Source organism: Plectropomus leopardus, chromosome 6, assembly GCF_008729295.1.
Source record: "Plectropomus leopardus isolate mb chromosome 6, YSFRI_Pleo_2.0, whole genome shotgun sequence".
In the NCBI taxonomy this organism is placed as follows: domain Eukaryota; kingdom Metazoa; phylum Chordata; class Actinopteri; order Perciformes; family Serranidae; genus Plectropomus; species Plectropomus leopardus.
This window is the reverse complement of record NC_056468.1, coordinates 36,145,142-36,165,656: the sequence shown is the minus strand read 5'-3', so window position 1 is coordinate 36,165,656 and position 20,515 is coordinate 36,145,142. Positions and strand designations below refer to the sequence as shown.

The window sequence follows — 20,515 nt, the reverse complement described above, 5'->3', positions numbered from 1 at the left end:
ATTGTTGGTTTTATGTTTTTATTTACTTTTTGTGTGCTTTAATTCAGGTAATTTTCCTCAAATCTTCTATTAATTTTTTAGGCCATGTGTTGTTAAGTTGCTCATTGACGTCTACCTTTTTTTAAATTGCAAGAAATCAAACTAATTTGCTCAAATTTCCAAGGGTTAAAAAGTTTGATGAAGTCAGTGAAGAAGAACCGCTGTCTGTTTCTACTGCACTGAAAAATATATATATAGGTATATAGTCATAAATATATATATATTTATATAGGCCTACCTGAAAAAAAACCCATTTTGAATCGATTATTGACCTTTTTGCATCAAAAAAACATTTTTTGATGTTTTGATAAGTTTTAAATTAAGATATATTATTTGTGTGAGTGCAGTGATATTGTAAACATATTTTCCTCGCATACAAAATGATCACAGCTTCTCAGAGTATATATTTTTTAATTTCACTCTTTCATACTCACACAGTGCATCAGTAGACTCTACAAAGCGACATTTTGGGCTGTTTATTTCAGCCGTTGTGGTTCAGTCTGTTAAATGTTCAGAGTATTTCCTGATGAGGACGATTTGAACAGACACCATCACACTGAAGACAAAACTCTACATTATGTTTTCGCTCCACCGAAAAGGCATGACAGCTAAAAGTCATTCGGTCCACATTTAACATCAGCCAGCGTTTAAATGCATCAAATTACACAAAAATGAACAGAAAAGATGCCTCACATAAAAATAAAAGACACAAATGTCAGGTCAGGAATCAGACTGCAGGCATCAGGGTTTGTTACAGCGCCACCTGCTGGACTGAGACAGGAAATCAGGCAGAAAACACCTCAGATCTCAGTCATACAGTTAGATTTACTTTTTTGAGAACTTTTTAGGACTCATGAATGTTGATTAAAAGCTGAGACGTGGTTCTCAAAATAACCTTAAAGTTGCTGAAAAACTCTCTAATATCACAACAGAGAATGTAAAAAAAGGAAAGACAGAACGTTCCCAAAACTTTGGTTAAAGTTACCTACAAGCTGTACTAACGTTTTAAGAAAGCATTTTAATCTAATGTTCAAAGAACGTTTTAAGAACGTTTATCATTTCAAATAATGTTCCTTTAAGGTTAAATGCTGACTAATATGAACGTTTTATCTGCAACATCCTGAGGATGTTTTGGTGATGCTGAGAGGTGACGGATCAGATCATGTTCTTTTATAAAACGTTCCCACAATGTTACAAAATAACACATGTTGATAAGATTACAGGTCATTTTTTAGAATGACAATTTAATGTGATATGTTAACAAAAAAAAAAAGAAAAACATTTTCTGATGTTTCAAAAGTATATTTCCGTAACTTTCAGAACATTCTGGGAACCAAAATGAAACTTGCTGCTGAAAATGTTGCTAAAAAATTGTTTGCACTGTACTATTCTCAAAACGTTTTAAGAACCGTATACTATGTGTTTTTGTACAAGCAAAACCAAAACCACAATACTGTCATGGCATTGGAGATAAGAGAGACTTTACTGGCTTTCATCGATTATTTAGTTCAGTACATAACATAAAGGAACGTAAGTGAGCGTTCCTGGTGCTGAACGAACGATACATACGGAGTAAACACGAAGTAGAAACTGGCACCGTACAGGACATAAGACATGGTACAAACATGAAAGGTAATAATAGTAAAGTATAAATCTAAATACTCAAAAAAGTTAACACTTGGGAAAAAGAGCAAATACAAACACATGCACAAAACCTAGAGAGTGGATTAAGCCAGGAGGTTTCAGGTCTCCAGGCCGAGTCTCGGTCCTCATCCTGGTTTAGCAAACGTGCAGCGGATTAAGCCAGGAGGCAGTGATGAGACCAGGTAACATAATTATTAATAAACAAAAAGAAAATTCTGATCTCCTGATTTATTAAAACATTATATCTTTTTTTTTTTTCTTAAAGTCGGCTGCAACAATGTGTAGTGCACCAACATACACTCACTTATGATCCAGGGACCTTGATGGGCAACTTTTGGGTCCACCAAAGCATTTTTTCTAAGTCCCGCATGTTTTATGAATTCTTTGCGATGAGCGATCAGCATATTAACGTTATTAACGTGTATACTGCGCTGAGCGCAACAAGTTTGCCCTTTTTTTTCCCCCTAAGTGCAAAGAGCTTAACATTGTTCGATTTTCAGTAAAATGCTGCACATCAGTCTCTTTTGACCCTGCTGTCCAATCACACTGGCAGAGGGACAAATACCACAGAGACCAAACATCTTTCATATAAGTGCTGAACAAAAACAACGGAGGGGAAACGTTAATACTAAAGGGCCGTATACTAATAATGTTTCCTCTCATGAACCCACTCAGACCAGCGGGCGCAGAGGCTGACACACCTCATTTAACACAGCGGGCAATAAACAAGCACGAACATTAAGAAGAAATCCAACTTGGCACCAGGAGTGTACTCGACTAAAATATTTAAATTGGTTGTTCTTAATAGTTCAGTCGACACATTGCTGAAAAAAAGCACACCTGGTCAATACGAACAGGCAGAGGTTGAAACGAGGCTGCTGTTGGGACACGCCCTATTTTTGGCACAAAAATACAAAATCTCATAGCAAAGTGCAGCCCCATCCCCCACCCGCCTCTGTGGTCAAAAGTTTCTCCTTCAGCTTGTTCATTTCTTCTTGGTGTTTTTTCTGCAGTTCATCCAGTTCTTCCTGCTGACTCTCTCCCTCTTTCGTCATCAGTTGTCTCAGCGCCTCCATTTCTTGTTGGTGATTCCAGAGCAGTTCGTCTATTTTCGCCCTCTCATTCATTTTATTGTTCTCTAGAAGTTTCTGTTTGAATTCATCCAGTTTTTGCTCATGTTGTTTCTGTAATTCATGCAGCAGTTTCTTCTGATGTTGTTTGTGCTGCGTCAGCAATTCCAGTTTTAGCTCACTGATTTGTTGTTCATGCCTGATGGACAGTTCACCCCTCTGCATTTCCCGATCAACCTTGTCCTTGGTTGAAAGTTTCTTCTCCAGGGTTTGCATTTCTTGATTGTGCTTTTCTTTTAATGTTTTAATGCGTTTCTTCTCCTCTCTTTTGTTTTGGGCTGAGAGATCTTTTTTAAGGTTCTCCACCTCCTTTCTTTGGGTTTCCTGCATTGCCTTTATTTTTTCTCTGTTTTCTTTCTTTTGGGTCAGAATCAGCAGCACCACGTCAGTCATTTCTTGTTTGTGTTTGTCCTGCAGTTCATCCATAGTTCGTTTCAGACTTTTTTCTTTGTGAGTTGACAGCTCCATCAGGGCGTCGTATTCCTCCTGCTTCCTCCTCATGTCTTTCTCCTGCTGTTCCTTCAGGTCCATCACTTCTTTTAAGTGTGTTTCGATCAGAGCTGCAAAGTCTCTTTCCTTGTTCTCTCTGAATTCATTGAACTCTTCGGCTTTACATCTGGCCTCCTCCTCATACTTTTTCTTCATTTCCTCCAGTTTCAGATTATAGTTTTCCTCCAGCTCTTTCAGCTTCTTCTCCTGTTGTTCCCTTCTGATTTCATCTGCTTTTGTTTTGTTTTCAAACTTTTCTTTTTCCTGCTCATATTCTTCTTGGAGCTTTTTCAGTCTTGTTTGTTCCTCTTGTTGTCTCTGTTCATCTTCTTGATATCGTTTGTCCCACCATCCTTTTCTTTCCTTCTCCCGGTTCTCTCGTTCTTTCCTCATCTCCTCTCTGCTCTCTGCCAGCTTTCTGTCGATGGTTTCTTTCGACTCTGATTCGGATCTTATTTGTCGCTCCAAAGCTTCAACTTTTTGTTCCCACTCCTGCCGCTCTATGTCCTCCTGTTGTTTTCTCTTATTGTCTTCTTCTTCTCTCTTTTCCCGTTCCTTCCTTCTCTCCTCACGCTCCTTGTTGATGTTTTCCTCCTTTTCTTCAAGTAGTTTTTCTCTCAGTTTTCTCTCCTCTTGAATTTCTGCTCTCTGTTCATCCATTTTTCTTTTCATCTCTTGCATTTCTTCCTCATGTTTTCTTCCCAGTTCCTCCCTCTCTCTCTGCATCTCCTCCTCCTTCTCCTTTAGGATCCTCTCTACTTCTTTCTTTATAGCTGCTTCGGCCTCTTGCAGCATCTCATTCGTGTAGCAGCTGCCTCCATTTACCTTCACCAACGTGTCAATCTTGGTTATCAGCTCTCTGACTTGTGTGCGGTTGTGTTTATCATAGTTATTGAACACATGGTATCTTCCTCCACAGTCAGCAATCAGCTTCTTAAAGGAATCGTCACATTTCTTTTCTATGTATTCTTCAATGGACACTTCGTCATTTTCCAGTGAATCTCCTCTTGTGAAAAGAATGATTGTGAAGTTTTCAGAATTCTTCCCAAAACCTTTTTCGATCAGTTTTAGTGTCTCCTTCTCTTCTGGTGTGAGTCTGCCGATTTGTAACACCAACAGGAAGACATGTGGTCCTGGAGCCAGAAGACTGATGCATTTCACCATCTCCTCATTAACCTCTTCATGGGACAAAGTTGTGTCAAACAGACCAGGAGTGTCGACCACAACAACAGGACGACCGTCCACCTCAGTCTGTTCTTTCTGACAAAGTTTGGTGACTGATTTTTGGCTTGATTCAGCTTTAAACTCCTTTCTTCCCAGAATGGTGTTTCCTGAAGAGCTCTTTCCACAGCCGGTCTTCCCGATCATCACAATCCTGAGACACTCTGAGCTCTGCTTCTCAGCATCACCTGTGAAATAAAAACACCTGGAGTTACCCCTCAATATTAAAAAAAGTTAAAACAGTATCATATAAAGACTGTAATATACAACATGGTTCAGGATACAGAAAAAGAAAACATTTACATTTTAAGTACTCACACGTGGTTTTGTTCTTCTGTCTCAGCCTCTCAAGTTCACTTTGTTGCATGCTGATAATTTGCCCTTGTTGTATGATTTTCTCTCTTTGAGCATGTGCGTATGTTTCTGTTGTGTAGCCGTGTGGTTCGTCTTCATTGGGTCTCAGTTTCATCTTTTCCACAGCATCCAGCAGCTCTGGGATCTGCTGCTGGTCCTTGATGTTGAGAACAACATATCTTCCTCCACAGCTCTCACAGAGCTCCTGGATGTCTCTGCTTTTCTTTACAAAGTTAACAACAGCTGGAGCTGCAGGATCTGACTCCACAGTGAACAGAATCAAGGTGAAGTCATTGACTCGAGAGCTGAACGTGTCCTGGATGGTCTTTAACTCTCCCTTGTCTTCATCGGTGAGGGGACCCACAGGTAGGACCAGGATGAAGGCGTGGACGCCCTCAGGATCACAGAGGGACACACACCTGAATGATTCCTCCATCACTGCCTCCTGAGGTTTTCCATACAAGGCAGGCAGCTCCACCAGGGACACTGGACGTCCACACACCTCTCCCTGATGTTTAACACTCTCTGGATGAAGCTCTGTCTGACCTAAAATGGCCTTGGCTGCTGAAGTCTTCCCTGCTCCTGTCCTCCCACACAGAACCAGGTTTAAAGCTGGTCTCATGGGATCAGACTTTGGTCTGATGGTCTCTTCAGCGAAGGTGAGGAAGGTTTCATTAGCGTCACGTACGATGTTCTCCATCTTCTGCATTAGTGATGGACGGTTGTTTTGAGCCATGCTGTAGTGTCGTCCTCCACAGTCTTCAATGAGCTGACTGACAGACTGACGCGTTTCACCGCCCTCATGTGTCGTAATGACCATCGAGTGTTTGAAAGCATCTTGACCAAACAGACTCAGGATGAACTTCAGCGTTTTTCTGTTATTCTCTGTGAATTCAGAAGGCTTCACCATCAGCAGCAGGACATTTGGTCCGGGGAGGCAAAGAGTCATGCAGCTCCTCATCTCTTCTATGACTGCGTCCACAGAAAGACTGGGGATGTCTGGAGTTTTCACAACTTTCAAAGGCTTTCCGCTCCACTCTCCACAGGCGACCTCACATTGCTTTTTGATATTTATTTTATGATATAGCACCTGTTTGCTCCCCATGATCAAGTTGCACAGTGTCTTCTTTTTGTCCTCACTTTTTCCAAATAACACAATCCTGAATTCACATGCTGTGAAATAACAGATATATCTTAAGTTAGAGAAGATTCCACTGACAAAATCCTCATTACTCATAAATCATCACACTTGCAATTAGTCATTAACTTAACAAAGAGGGATGCAGACACTAATGACTAGTCACTTCGTACTGCATCAAACTATGTGCCCTCCACTTTGAAATATATCAACCACAATTCTCCATGACACAGATACTAAAAAATGCTAACCAAATCTCTTGTCTGATACTACAGATATTAGCATATAGCTCATATAATATCTCAGTGTGATATGGCCCCTCAGCAGGACAATGACCCATGCCACACTACAAAAACTCTTCAGGAATGGCTTGAGAAATTTGACAAAAAGCACAAGAAATCAGCCTGCCCTCCGTATTCCCGAAATGCAAATCTGATCATGTGCTGTGTGGTACCCCACCTCACAACTGACAGGTCTCAAAGGATCAACTGCCAGAGTCCTGGTACCAGATGCTACAGGACGCCCCTGTGCACATGCTGCCACAGCCGGAGTCCAATCCAAGGAGAATGTCTTTCTCCCAAAACCCTAACACAACAATTACACCTTTTTAAAGTCTTCATTACTGCACAAAGCCTGATCTACAGACCACAAATTCTGAAACTCACATTTTTGCAACAGTAGCTGCAGTAAATATGGTGCAAAGCACATTTACATACCTGCATCAGAAAATCTGAAGTCATGGTCAGAATTGGCACATCAGCAAATCAGCTTTCACTCGAAAACACATTTTTTCCTCGAATATTTTTGGAGTATTAACACAAGTCAAAACCTACAACTGGTTGAATGTACTGCTGCAAGTCTCAAATGCTGATCTTTGGTTTACAAATGACAAGTTCCACGTGCTCTCACTTTTGCACCACATATCTCAGTAAAAGTGGACCAGAAATGATTTGTACCTGTAGAGCCAGGGGGCGGGGACTGTTTAGAGGACACAGAACCATTTTGGCCAATAAATTTCAGGGCTGTGCCCAATGTGGGCAGAGTAAAACGTTAAGCCTAGCCCTGCGTTAGCATTTGTGACTACTTTAGTTTCTAGCTAGCTGCTACTCCAGGGTCCTCCAAGTCCTGGTCCATGAGGATACTTTTGCTGTGAGTAGATCAGACTGCAGCTCTGGAGAGGCTGCGACGGACCTGCTGGAGTAAGTCGAATTCAGCCAGCAATAAGATGCAATCACAACACCGGGTGTCACAGCAGGCTGATGGCCAGCAGCGCTGAATTTGAGATGCTACAGTCGCCACACGTGACGGTCCATCTCAAGGTCTGCTGTCCTCCCAGCTAAGATATCATCGGCGGGAAGGAGGGGAGGTACCAATAGTAGTGGTACAGTCCTTCTCCATGAAATTTGAGCTTAAGTAACTTGGAAAATGGCAATGTGAAGCAATGAGTTTTACAGATTTCACGTGTCAACATAAATCCCACAGCTTTTCATCTGAAATTAAAAACTAAAGCTCATATCTCAACATCCAGAAGTATGCGGACACAGAAAAGCCGACTGAAGACTACGGGGACAAACTCTTCCAACCTCCCGCCCTCTCTCTGCTCCTCTAGTAAAGCACGGCCTGGGTCAGACGGGCTTGCCGAAGGTGTGAGGATCTTTGAGCAGTGACTGCCTCTTGGCTCTTCAGGTACAAATCATTTTTGCTCCACCAATGACAGATGTGGTGCAAAGGCGAGAGCACGTTAATTCATATACTGATTTGCGTATGTGCCAGTTTTGACCATGACTTTACACTTTTGATGCAGGTGTGTGAATGTGTTTTGCAGCATATGAGCGGGGACCTACTGCAGCAAGAATTTCAACATAATTTGTGATTTGTAGAACAGGATTTGCGCAGCTGCAATGAAGACTTTGAGAAGGTGTAACTCTTGTGTTTGGAATGTCGGAGAAAAAAGATCGAAGTAAACAACTCCAAAAGCACTTTTCCTGTGTGACTTCAGATTTACCGACACACACGAGTGACTATCCCCGTCACAGGGGACCTGCTTGGTCAGATTTGGTTCTAGTGAATGTAGAGGCCAGAAGCTGATGCCACAAGGGGGCGTTGCGTAGTCTGCAATGGTGTTTGGCTGGGTGATGCTTGTCAAAGTGCAGCATATGAATGTCAGAACTAAAAGTTTCTCAGAACATTGCATTGGTGTCCTGGATGGTCTCTAACTCTCCCTTGTCTTCATCGGTGAGGGGACCCACAGGTAGGACCAGGATGAAGGCGTGGACGCCCTCAGGATCACAGAGGGACACACACCTGAATGATTCCTCCATCACTGCCTCCTGAGGTTTTCCATACAAGGCAGGCAGCTCCACCAGGGACACTGGACGTCCACACACCTCTCCCTGATGTTTAACACTCTCTGGATGAAGCTCTGTCTGACCTAAAATGGCCTTGGCTGCTGAAGTCTTCCCTGCTCCTGTCCTCCCACACAGAACCAGGTTTAAAGCTGGTCTCATGGGCTCAGACTCTGGTTTCATTATCAAACCTGCATCCTCAGACAGATCACAGCTCACATGCTCTCCAGAGTTCTCCTTTGCAGTTTGACCCAAACGTGTTAACAGCTCTGAACGTTCGAGGTTCTTCTGCTTCAGGTGTCTGTATCTACATTTCTTGATCAGGTCTTTTAAGGGCTGCTCTGGTTCATCTTTGTCTGTGAAACCTGAACTCTCCTCTCTGGGTGGTGATATCAGGATCAATGAATGATCAAATGATTGATCACTGAAGAGTTTCAGGACTCTGCAGAGTCTCAGTTTTTGTTCCTCAGTGAAGTTTTCAGGCTGCAGAACCAGCAGGAACACATGAGGTCCAGGATCAGAGAGTCTCACACAGTTTTTCAAATGTTCTGTCAGTTTGTCTTCAGAGATGTCAGGATGCAGCAGGTCTGGGGTGCTGATCAAAACTATCTTTTTGTCTTTCAACTGTCCTCTAATTCTCAGACAGCAGTCTGGTTCTTCCTCAGTGCTGAACACAATCGCTCCTAGTATGAAGTTCCCCACTGAGCTGCTCTCAGACCAGCTGTTTCCCAGCAAAATGACCCTCAGCTCAGACACTAAAAACAAAAACACTAAATTAGAGAATCCTTCTTGGTGTAATCTAGATAGTACCATATCTAAACATTATTTTGACTCAATTAAGGTCAACTCACTGTCTGGTGGCACCATTTCAAAGCTGCTCCTCCGCTCCAGTGGTTTCTTAGCATCTGTCACTGTAAAGATGCAGGAAAATACTTATTTAATTTCAGTGCAGGCATGTGTGTTCTGGCCTGTTAACAGTCACCTAATCTGGACCTGACCTGCATCACGCTTGTACGCCAAAAGCACTGACACTGCTGCTCTCTGATGAGTTCGGAGCGAGGGTCTCACTGTGCCTTCACACTGGATGTGGTGCGAGTGCTTCGCGTGGCATGTTAACATTCAGAGTCGATGCACAGATGCGGACAGATGCGAGTTTGGGCCGGGCGGCGTCATGGATGCAAAGGACGTGACACACTTACTTTGCCACTTCACGAAAGTTGAAATTCTTCAACTTGAGCGTGAATTTGGCGTGGGGCTGTGTTGCGATGTTCTGTCAGTTGATATTCTCCCAAAATTACAGAGCTTCACTCAGCACAAATAAGGACCTGAAGAGCTCAGAGATCTGTGAGCAGTTACACTGTAAGCTCTGGGAAAACACCCGTGTCTGCACAAACTACTTTTGCTGAGTTGCTACTGAGCGAAATACTCTGAGTAACTGAAGTTGGTCTTTCATTGTGGAAAGTTATAAATGGAGCCGTGTATTGTGCTGTGCAGAGTGTTTTTGTCTTGGTTCGCTCTGCTTTAGAGCTTAGAGTTTACATCCAGCATCTGTTGGATTTCACTGCGTATCACGTTAGCCGTTAGCTGCCTCTCCCTGCTAACAGGCACAATCACTGCTGCCGAGGGCGAATTTTTGCGAGTTTCAAAATGCTCCAAAGATAAACAAGCGACCAAAGACAAGCAACACGAAGGTCATTGCTCATGTCTGTCTACTCATGAAATCTCTGCCCCCAAAAATGTGATGATGTGGCAATGGACTAACGAAAGACTCACGTTTCAGCCTTTTGTGCATCAGGTCAATATTTACTATCAATCTTAAATTATTAATCTCCTAACTGAAGTAAATGTGGCTGAACTCACCTGTTGCTGCCATAATGTCACATCAGGGACCAGTTCACCTGGAAACCAGCCGCTGGGTTTGAGCACCTAAAGAGAGGAGGAGCATTAACGGTTAAATATTCTGGTTCTGATTAAAATGAACAACAACAAAAACTCATAATAATAACAGTAACAACATTAATAACTTACACATAAATGTTTTGAAATCTCATTAACTGTTCAAAAACGTGTGTAAACATGTGTGTGTGCTGTAAGACCAGTTAAATAAAGCTCTCGACAGAGATAAGATATGCATGAGACCTGTGATGGGGACAAAAGACAAAGCAGCCTGATGAGGACGACCTCTAACAGGAGTCTTGTTGGGGTACAGGTGTGCTTAAATCATTAATCTCACGAATCTTATTTAATCTTTAAAAAGATGTGAAGCTGTGGCTGTGCTTTAAAACAACTTTGGTGTTGCAACTGTATTACGAGGAAATGTGTTTGAAAGACCCGAGGAAAGAGGAGTTCAGGTGTGAAGTGGTGCAGCAGAACTATCAGACGTTAACAGCTGAAGTGAGAAATGTTTTGCAGTTTTATGTGGTAAAAAGAAGAGGACAGGTTGTGCATAGTTGCAGTGTGAAATGTTTTGCAGTCTTCGGTGGAGAGCCAGATGAGCACGGGGCAGATGCAAGAGTGAGACAAACAATGAGGAAGGACAGCGCCCTGCGTGCACAATGACTCATGTAACGCTCAAAAGTACTGGGTCAGGGAGAGACAGGTAGTCAGACTTTGTGAACTGACACGCTTTTGTTGCTGGTCAGGGAAAGGAAGAGTTAACCCAGAGCTCTGTAACTTTATTCCTTCACTGCTCAATAAAATACTGAAACAGGAAATCTCCTCCTATTGCTTCATTAAAGAACTCGCAGGACAGCACTCACACATAGGAAAAGTTGAGAGTAGGATGAGTTGCTAGTCCACAGTCTTCAGGGATGGGAGTCTCTCACATGTTGCAGCACGTTCAGGCCATGCCTATCGGGGAAAAAAGCCAAAAAACAAAATGGTTGATCTCCTCCCTACATAATATCTGATATGGCGTCTCAACAGTTCACCTGCACCTGACCTGATCTGTCCTGGTCTGACCTGATCTGACCTGGTCTGACCTGATCTGACCTGATCTGACCTGGTCTGACCTGGTCTGACCTGCCTCTCAGGTGCAGCGGCAGGTCCAGGACCTGCCGTGGTCCTGGACCTGCCGCGGTCCTGGACCCTTCTCCGTTTGTCAGCAGACAGTGAAAATGGTGTTTTGATGATTACATTGACTCTAAACCGCTTTTGTTTTACTGGAGTTTAAAGTCTGTCACAGAGAGGAAACACAAAGACAGCTGTTTTATTTCAACTTCCTCGCTTCCCTTTCAAAACAAAAGCCCTCTCACAGCGTCTCTGTGGACAGAATCCCATCAGTTGCCGACCTGAGGCATTTTATTTTGAAGCATTTACAGGAACATGAGCAGCTGCACGACCTCGTTAGTGACTTCGTTAGTGACTTCGTGGTTAAATGATTGAAAATACAGAAGTAATGTCTGCGGGCAGTGCCGCAGCAGCGACGCGGCAACATCGCCGCACGAGTGAAGACGACAACCACGAAACACCGCTGACACGTGCTGCGTGAAACGCGCCTGAAACGCGAGGCTCGGCGACTCAGCTGGTCACAGCTGACATTCACACAAACGTTACAGCAGATCAGAGGTCATCCAGCAAACCTTCACTCACCTGTTCTCAACTCTGCGGAAGCATCCAAAACAATATCGATTTACTATAATTACTTGGTATTTTCCTTTATTCGGTTTTAGTCGAGTTAACTCACCGGGTGCAGATGCTGCTCCGCCACAGTCATCGGTGAAAGTGAAAGTAAAGACTTCTGGCAGGAGGGAGGGGAAAAGAAGGGCGTCGAGAAAAGTTTCACAAACGCAAAAAAATATATAAATAAATAGAAATGTATATTTATTTGTAAAAATTATGACGTTATATGAACATGTAGCTATGAGTAACAATTCAATTAATTGATATTAGATGCATGATGCTTATTGTTGCATACTTGAAATATAGATGGTGAGGTTTATGACTTGTAGTCTTTGAATCAACACAATGCTCAACATGATAAGGATATTTCATCCGAATTAGTCTGACTGATCTAATTCATAATATTACTAATACAAATGACTCAAAACTCTTCTTTGGTAAGATGTTGTGCTATATTAGACATCAGGCAATTTAAAATTGATTTTAAATCACTTTAGCTTTTAAATCTTTTTCACGTTTCAAAATGATTAAAAGAAAAACAACAATAGCAATATATTAAGAGTCAAATGAATAGTGCAGATATTCAATTCAATAGATAATATTAGAGCACCACCTGCTGGACAAAACAGTGAAAACACAACAGATTAGTAGATCTCTCTGACATGAAACCATCCATCAACTGTTCAAAGATTTTAAAGTTTATTTGCACAAAATAAAACAACAGAAGTACAACAAAACAAGATTACAGGAGATTTAGAAACCTTTATAAAGAATCTCACCTGAATAAGGACAATATTCAAATACAACAGTCATGTAATCAATAAAAGAAAGCAAAAAGACAAACACAAAGTGTAATGTAAATTAAAATAAAGTTTAAAAAATACAATAATGCAATATTAGTGTGTTGGTGCAGTGGTTTCCAAATGGTCCAGATTCATCCTCAGTCATTAGTTTGAGCTCCACACATGAGAACAATGACCAAATATTCAATTTATTTCAAAAACTTTAAACATGTGGCCTGAAATAAAACTTATTGCAAGAATAACCTGCAATTACTTAAAACGTGTCAAATAAATGTCACTGCAAAAAAAAGTGCTTATTCTTTCTTCAAGATCTGTAACAAAAATACTGTGAAGGCGCAGCATGTTAATACGCCAAATAATACCAAGATCAGGGAAACTAAATAGTTGCTGTACTTAAAAAACACTCAATCTACAGCAGGAAATGGCCCATCAAAATAAAAGCTTTGTGCCGGATATTGAATTTACTTCAAAATTAAATCTTTTTACAAATTTTACATGTTCGCTTGCAGTCCATTCAGAATGGACTCACAACCCACTTGGGACCACCACCCAACATTTGGGAACCACTGTGTTAATGCATGTATGTATCAAAGTGAGCATGAGTGTGTGTGTGTGTGTGTGTGTGTGTGTGTGTGTGTGTGTGTGTTTGTGATTTTGTAACAAGGTGGCACGTAGTGGGACTTACATAATCAGTGGACGGGGCATTTGTTTTTCTTTTCAGCCTGTTTTCGCTTCATGTACTCCAGTTCTTCTCTCAGCTTTTGCATTTCGTCCTGCATTTTAAGCTGACTTTGTTCCTCCTGATGTTTAGCTCTCTGTTCCATTTCGGATATTTGGGTCTCCAGTTTTATTTGCATCTGTTGCATTTCTTCATCTTTTCTTTTGTTAATGCTCTGTGTCTGCATCTGGTCCCTTTTCATAACTTGCTCCACCTCCTTTTGAATGATTTCCTTTGCCCACTGGAACATCTCTGTGGTGTAGCAGCCGCCGTTAGCCCTCACCATGGCATCGATCTTGGTCAGCAGCTCTCTCACTTGTGTGTGGTTTGTGTCATCTTTGTTTCTGAAGACCTGGTATCTTCCTCCGCAGTCACTGACGAGTTCTTTAACAAATACATCACAATCTTCAATATAACCCTCAATCGACTGACCTTCCAGTTCTTCTCCTCTGGTGAAAACAATGATGATGAAATCTTCAGACTTTTTGCCAAAAACCTTTTTGATCAGCTCCACAGAGTCCTTTTCCTCGTGTGTAATGTGGCCAATCTGCAGCACCAGTAAGAACACATGAGGTCCAGGATACAACATGCTGATGCATTTCACAAGTTCCTGTTGGACTTCATCATCAGACAGAGTCGTGTCAAACAAGCCGGGAGTGTTGATCACAACAACAGGCCGCCCGTCAATCTCTCCTCTCGCTTCCTCACAAGTCTTGTTTGCTGGCTTTGGGGTGATTCTTGGTGTGAAGTGCTTTTTGCCCAAAATGGTGTTTGCTGTTGCACTCTTACCACTGCCGGTCTTTCCAATCAGCACCATCCGGACACACTCTGTGCTCTGACTTTCATCAGTACCTGCCATTGCACTCCTCTGTTTCACATCCTTTAATTCAGTGTTAAGTTTGGAAACCGTTTCTATCAGAGCTTTGGTGAACATGTCCTTTGTGAAGCCTCCAGATCCTCCAACTCTCATCTTTTCCACAGCATCCAGCAGCTCTGGGATCTGCTGCTGGTCCTTGATGTTGAGAACAACATATCTTCCTCCACAGCTCTGGCAGAGCTCCTGGATGCCATTATTTTTGCGAATGAACTCAACAACATCAGGAGCTGCAGGATCTGACTCCACCGTGAACAGAATCAAGGTGAAGTCATTGACTCGAGAGCTGAAACGTGTCCTGGATGGTCTCTAACTCTCCCTTGTCTTCATCGGTGAGGGGACCCACAGGTAGGACCAGGATGAAGGCGTGGACGCCCTCAGGATCACAGAGGGACACACACCTGAATGATTCCTCCATCACTGCCTCCTGAGGTTTTCCATACAAGGCAGGCAGCTCCACCAGGGACACTGGACGTCCACACACCTCTCCCTGATGTTTAACACTCTCTGGATGAAGCTCTGTCTGACCTAAAATGGCCTTGGCTGCTGAAGTCTTCCCTGCTCCTGTCCTCCCACACAGAACCAGGTTTAAAGCTGGTCTCATGGGCTCAGACTCTGGTTTCATTATCAAACCTGCATCCTCAGACAGATCACAGCTCACATGCTCTCCAGAGTTCTCCTTTGCAGTTTGACCCAAACGTGTTAACAGCTCTGAACGTTCGAGGTTCTTCTGCTTCAGGTGTCTGTATCTACATTTCTTGATCAGGTCTCTTAAGGGCTGCTCTGGTTCATCTTTGTCTGTGAAACCTGAACTCTCCTCTCTGGGTGGTGATATCAGGGATGAATGAATGATCTAATGATTGATCACTGAAGAGTGTCAGGACTCTGCAGAGTCTCAGTTTTTGTTCCTCAGTGAAGTCTTCAGGTTGCAGAACCAGCAGGAACACATGAGGTCCAGGATCAGAGAGTCTCATACAGTCTTCTACATGTCCTCTTAATTTGTCCTCAGAGATGTTGGGATGCAGCAGATCTGGAGTGTTGATCAGAACGATGTCTTTCTCCTCCAGCTGTCCTCTGACTCTCAGAGAGTCTGGTTCTTCCTCAGGGTTGAACTTAGTCTCTCCCAGTATGAAGTTCCCGATCGAACACCTCTGAGACCAGCTGTTCCCCAGCAGGACGACCCTCAGCTCAGACACTGAGAAGAAAAACACTGAATTAGAAAAAATACTACTCAGTGTTGACTTTGTCCAAAATACAATGAGTGGCATTGTGGACAGAGCGGGCGCCCCGTCTGTAGAGGCTGTGTCCTCGCCACAACGGCCCTGGGTTCGATTCTGGCTTCAGCCTCTTGCTGCATGTCAATCCCTCTCTCTCTCTCCCCATTTCTCACTTGTGCTGTCCTACCGATTACAGGCAAAACTGCCCCAAAATATCTTTACAAAATAATAATATAATAATAATAATAATAATAATAATAATAATGATAATAATAATAATAATAACAACAATAATAACATTGAGGAATCACGGCTTTTTTAATGGTGGACTTACATGAATGTGTCAGCTGTCTTCTTGGAACTTGTAAATTAAGCAGCCAGTTTGCAAGTATTCAAATAAAATAAAACGTAAGATAGTATCCACCACCTACAAACTGTCATTAGAAGTGAATATGCAGAAGAATATTTCTGACTCAGCTCAGGTTAACTCACTGGTTGGTGGCAGCCATCGATAGCTGTTGCTCCGCTTCAGTTTTTGCAGAACATTTGTTCCTGTAAGAATAAAGAATACTGATTATTTCACATGGATCTGTTATCAAAAGAGACAATGTTTCTAGAAGGATCTGGACTGTCATGACCGATAGGAATTGTAATAAAGTTTGAATAATCAACTAATGCCCTGTTTATGAAATTACAAACACTAACTAACAACTTGATTAATTATAGTTTTTTACAAGCCATATACAAACACATCGGTTCTCCCCCGGTCCGCTGGGCACTGTACCTGACCTCCACACAACAGTGAAAAGGCATGTCAGCCAAGACAGGCCAACAATATCCAGTCTTCAGCACCCCAGGGCAAATCTCATCCACACCTGGTGCCTTGCCACCAAGGAGCTTTTTGACCACCTCAGTGACCTCTGCCAGGGATATGAGTTTCCCTGAGTCTGCAGACTCTGCCTCCTTCATGGAGGACATAACTGCCTGGCTCACAAGGTCTTTGAATTTTTCTTTCCACCGCTCAACCTCATCTCAGGTACTCATTAGCCCTGCTTCCCTTTCTGAGGTGTCTAACTGTGCTTTCACACCAAATGCGAGAAAACATTTCACGTTGCATTATTAGCTTGTATACAGTCGCTTGTTTCTTTTGTTTGTTTGTTTTTTAATAATTTTGAAACTCACAAAAACTTCGCCCTCAAAAGCTGTAAGTGTGCTTACGTTAGCTCAGAGAGGCAGCTAATGGCTAACGGTTTGCAGTGACATACAACAGAAAGCTGGATCTAAGCAGACAGGCTCTGTCAGGCTTCGTGCCCTGAAGCAGAGTGAACCAAGACCATTATTTATCAGACTGTCACAGCGGCACTTAGCGTGTCCTCTGTTCTTAACTTGCCTCAATAAAAGACCAGTTTAAATTATTTAGAGCATTTTGCTACAAAGCAACTCAACAAAAATAGCTTACAGAGGACACAGGTGTATTTAGTAGTGAAACTCTGTGTCTCAGTAATATCAGGAGAATCTCAACGGACAGACTATCGCAATACAGCCTCACGCTAAATTCGCGCTCAAGCTGAAAAATCAAACTTGCACAAAGACGCGAAATACACGTATTTGCTTCCAACGCGCTGCCCAGCGAGAATTCATGTCCGTCCGCATCTTTGTCTTGACTTTGAATGTTAACATGGCATGCAAAGCGTTCGCGCCGCGGCCTTTCTTGAGGCCGACTGAAAGTCCTTCTCTATAGCCTGCCCGAACTCCTCCCACACATGGGTTTTTGCTTTGGTCACTATCGCAGCTGCAGCCCTTCCAGCCAACCGGTACCTGTCTGCTGCTTCAAGAGACCCGTGGGCCAATCAAGCCCGAAAGGTCTCCATCTTTAGCCTGACAGCCTCCTTCACCGCTGGTGTTGGTCAGTGGGTCCTTTGGTTGCCGCAACAACAAGCACTGATGACCGTCTGACCACAACTTTCAGCAGCTGCCCTCACAGTGGAGGATTCGGACATGGCCCATTTTGATTCTGTGTCCCAAAACTCCACAGAGTGCACAAAAAGTCTTCCAGAGGTGTGAGCTGAAGACGTTGTGGACTTCACTGTATATGACGACCACACTGAATTTTATGGAAAACCAAGAGGTTTGCTTCCTGACAATTAAATTAGATAGAAGAATCCCTGTCTTTCTTTCTAATATATCTTGATTACTTGTCATCTTTTCGTATGTGACAGTGTGGCAGTGTTGTATTCGTTGTTTCTTGATAATATATTGTGGTCATTTAAAAAAAATCATCAATCGAATGGGACTGTGTTGGCTCTGCACTATTAGACCGATAAAGGACGCAGACTACAATGTAAGAAAAGACAAAAATGGGCAAAATTACAATGTATAGGTTGACATGGCTGACAGGACTGCGTTTCACTTGTGTTACACCTTGTATGATTTTATGTGAAAAAAGGATTTTTTGATTGTTTGATTGATAACAGAGGAAAAAGTGTGACTGAACTCACCTGCTGCTGCATTCTCCATGATGTTACTCTACCAGAAACTTCAGAGTTATTTAACTGGAAACCAACTGCTGGGTTTGAGAACCTAGAGAGAGGATGGCATTAAGTTTCAGAAGACAAATCCGTGGTCCTATCCGCTTTAATTATGATTGCTAGTTTGGATTTAATTAATTTAAAAAGGAGAGTGTGCTGAATAGTGTCTGGGCATCAGCCAATAACGCGTAGAGAGGCCGACATCACGGACTACAGTGGGCTTTGTGATGGGAGGATATATTCATAATAATGTCGTGTAAATCTAAATAAATAACATAAAAAGTAACTTCTGGGTGGCACATAGCTGTACAAAGATAATACAAAGCAAATTAGCCTTGATCATCTGGCCAAGTCATAGCATCTTAAAACAATACCAGCTATACGCAGAGAGCACAAAGCCACAGGTCTGTGTGGCTTCACGAGAGGAAACGTATATTTATTACATGCTCTGTGATTGTTTAACGCCTCGTCGTGCTGCTGTTGTTTGTTGCATAGTGTAAACACATGGTGCTCACTGAAAAAATAAATCAAATTAAATTTTGCATACACACCTCAAGAAAAAAAGGGGCGGTGGACATGGTGTCTTCAGTGGTGATAGAGGTATGAAGTTAATTTTTTATCCATGGCGGTTTTATAGCGGTTGTTACATTTATCATCAGATGATTTTACATCCTTATTCACCATTGGTCTGACCTTTACACTCTGGTCATCAAATTTATGTCAGTCATAAAGCTGGAGGGGCACTCTGCCAAGGTGAAATAATATGACGTTCATTGCCTTTGTTAGTACTGTTAGCATTATGCTTAGCACTTACCCGGCCAACAGGGGCAGGAGCTGTAAAGGTGTAACTCCAGCCGACTTCCTTGGCAAAGGTGATACATTAAAAAAACAAAAATCAATATCTCTCTTGGTATTACCAAACATTAGACACTGTTATATGGCGTAGGGCTTCAATGTTAAAATTCTGTAAAATTGTATACCAGTTTATGAAAACTCTTAATTCATGTGGTTACTTTGGTAACTACAAACAGCAGTTCTGCTCCACAAAATCACCAGTCCTGAATATTCAGCATACACCTGAGGTTTACCAACAATAACTTTTTACTCTTAAATATAAATTTAGTTCAAATTTACATTACAGTTGTGTCCACTCACCAGGAGAGATCCTTTTCGCTGCGAAGTACATCGGTGAAATTACAAACTCCAAACCAAAGCCAAACTCACCTGGAGCGACCTTTACTCTCAGATACGGGCGGGATACTGCACACATGACAGCTAATGTTTAACAGTCACTTAATACACGGCTGATCTCGATCTCAGAGAAGAACTACAAAAACAATAGCTTAACATTAGGTCCCATTTAAAGGTTAGATTCATAACAAATATTCAGTTACTGGTGATGTTGAAGGAGCCATGGATTACTTTAGAAAAGAGATCATTTTTTAACATTGATATTGATTTGGGGTGGTTTTTATTTTGGCATTATTACATGTTTTTGGGATATTATAATTTATTAGTTTCATGGTTCCAGTTACTGGTAGAGTTGGGTCATGTGATTATAGGCGGTGACATTAATTATCCATCTATGGATATTTGGTTTTCACCTGTGTTGGGTTAGTAGGGGAGAGGGTGAAGTGGGTCGCTCTATTTTTAGTTATTGCACTTTTCTAAGTTTTTTTAAATATATTTTTTGGATATCAAGGAATTTTTTGTTGGCGTGTCAGACGGTAGACCAGGCCCAGCCTCTCCGTGACTTTTAGTTTGTTTCCTTTAGTCGCTACATCCTGAAACCCTATAACATGTATGGGACTTCAGTTTGGAAAAGTGGCCCCTGAGCAAAGTTGAGTATCTCTAACATAGAGATTAGTTGCTACTATACAGATACTGTCTGCCGAGTTAAACTATTACAGTCAGACTGTTAACTAACAGAGCTAACGCTAGCATGATGTGAAGAGATTCATATTTGTATAATATCAGCATCAGAATTAGGCTTAGAGGTGACTGGGCTACCTCAAGTTTTCACATACATGATATCGACATAATATTGAATAACAATAAACACAGTAAAAGAAAATTTACAATAATAAAAAACAAGTACTGAAACAGTTAAAAAACATAAATAGAAAAATAACAATTAAAAACTGAAAAACTGGCATCTTCCTCGTATGTCCTTGTCAGATTCTCGATTTAAACTTTTTGCAGGGGGGAGGGGAAAAGAAGGGCCAGAAGAAAAGTTTTGCAGATGCCAGAAAGTATAAGTAAAAATTGAATTAAATCATATTAGATGCATATTGCTTATTGTTGCAGACTTAAAAGTCCGGGTAAAGTGAATTCAGAGATTTGTTTCAAAACACCTTCTAGATGTTGGAAACTGATTGCTGAAAACATGTTAAA

The 20,515-nt window shown here is 41.9% G+C and overlaps 2 protein-coding genes across 3 annotated transcripts; both read right to left on the bottom strand.

Moving 5' to 3' along the window:
- Positions 1-438: 438 nt before the first annotated feature.
- LOC121944221 (GTPase IMAP family member 8-like) lies at positions 439-12,074 on the bottom strand. Of its 2 annotated transcripts, XM_042487943.1 has the most exons (7): positions 12,046-12,074; positions 11,120-11,210; positions 10,221-10,286; positions 9,212-9,271; positions 8,217-9,115; positions 4,842-5,193; positions 439-4,711 (listed from the first exon to the last, which is right to left on the bottom strand). In XM_042487943.1, the coding sequence occupies exons 3-7, from the start codon at positions 10,231-10,233 to the stop codon at positions 2,604-2,606; spliced, it is 3,432 nt and encodes a 1,143-aa protein (XP_042343877.1). In that variant the 5' UTR covers positions 10,234-10,286; positions 11,120-11,210; positions 12,046-12,074; the 3' UTR covers positions 439-2,603. The 2 variants fall into 2 exon arrangements, with proteins under 2 accessions (XP_042343877.1, XP_042343878.1); XM_042487944.1 differs by lacking the exon at positions 11,120-11,210 and having other exon boundaries at positions 12,046-12,064.
- A 1,399-nt stretch (positions 12,075-13,473) lies between these two features.
- On the bottom strand, positions 13,474-14,491 carry LOC121944734 (GTPase IMAP family member 7-like). The gene has a single exon (XM_042488623.1). It carries the CDS (start codon positions 14,470-14,472, stop codon positions 13,474-13,476), a length of 999 nt encoding a protein of 332 aa, XP_042344557.1. The 5' UTR covers positions 14,473-14,491.
- Between the last annotated feature and the right edge of the window lie 6,024 nt (positions 14,492-20,515).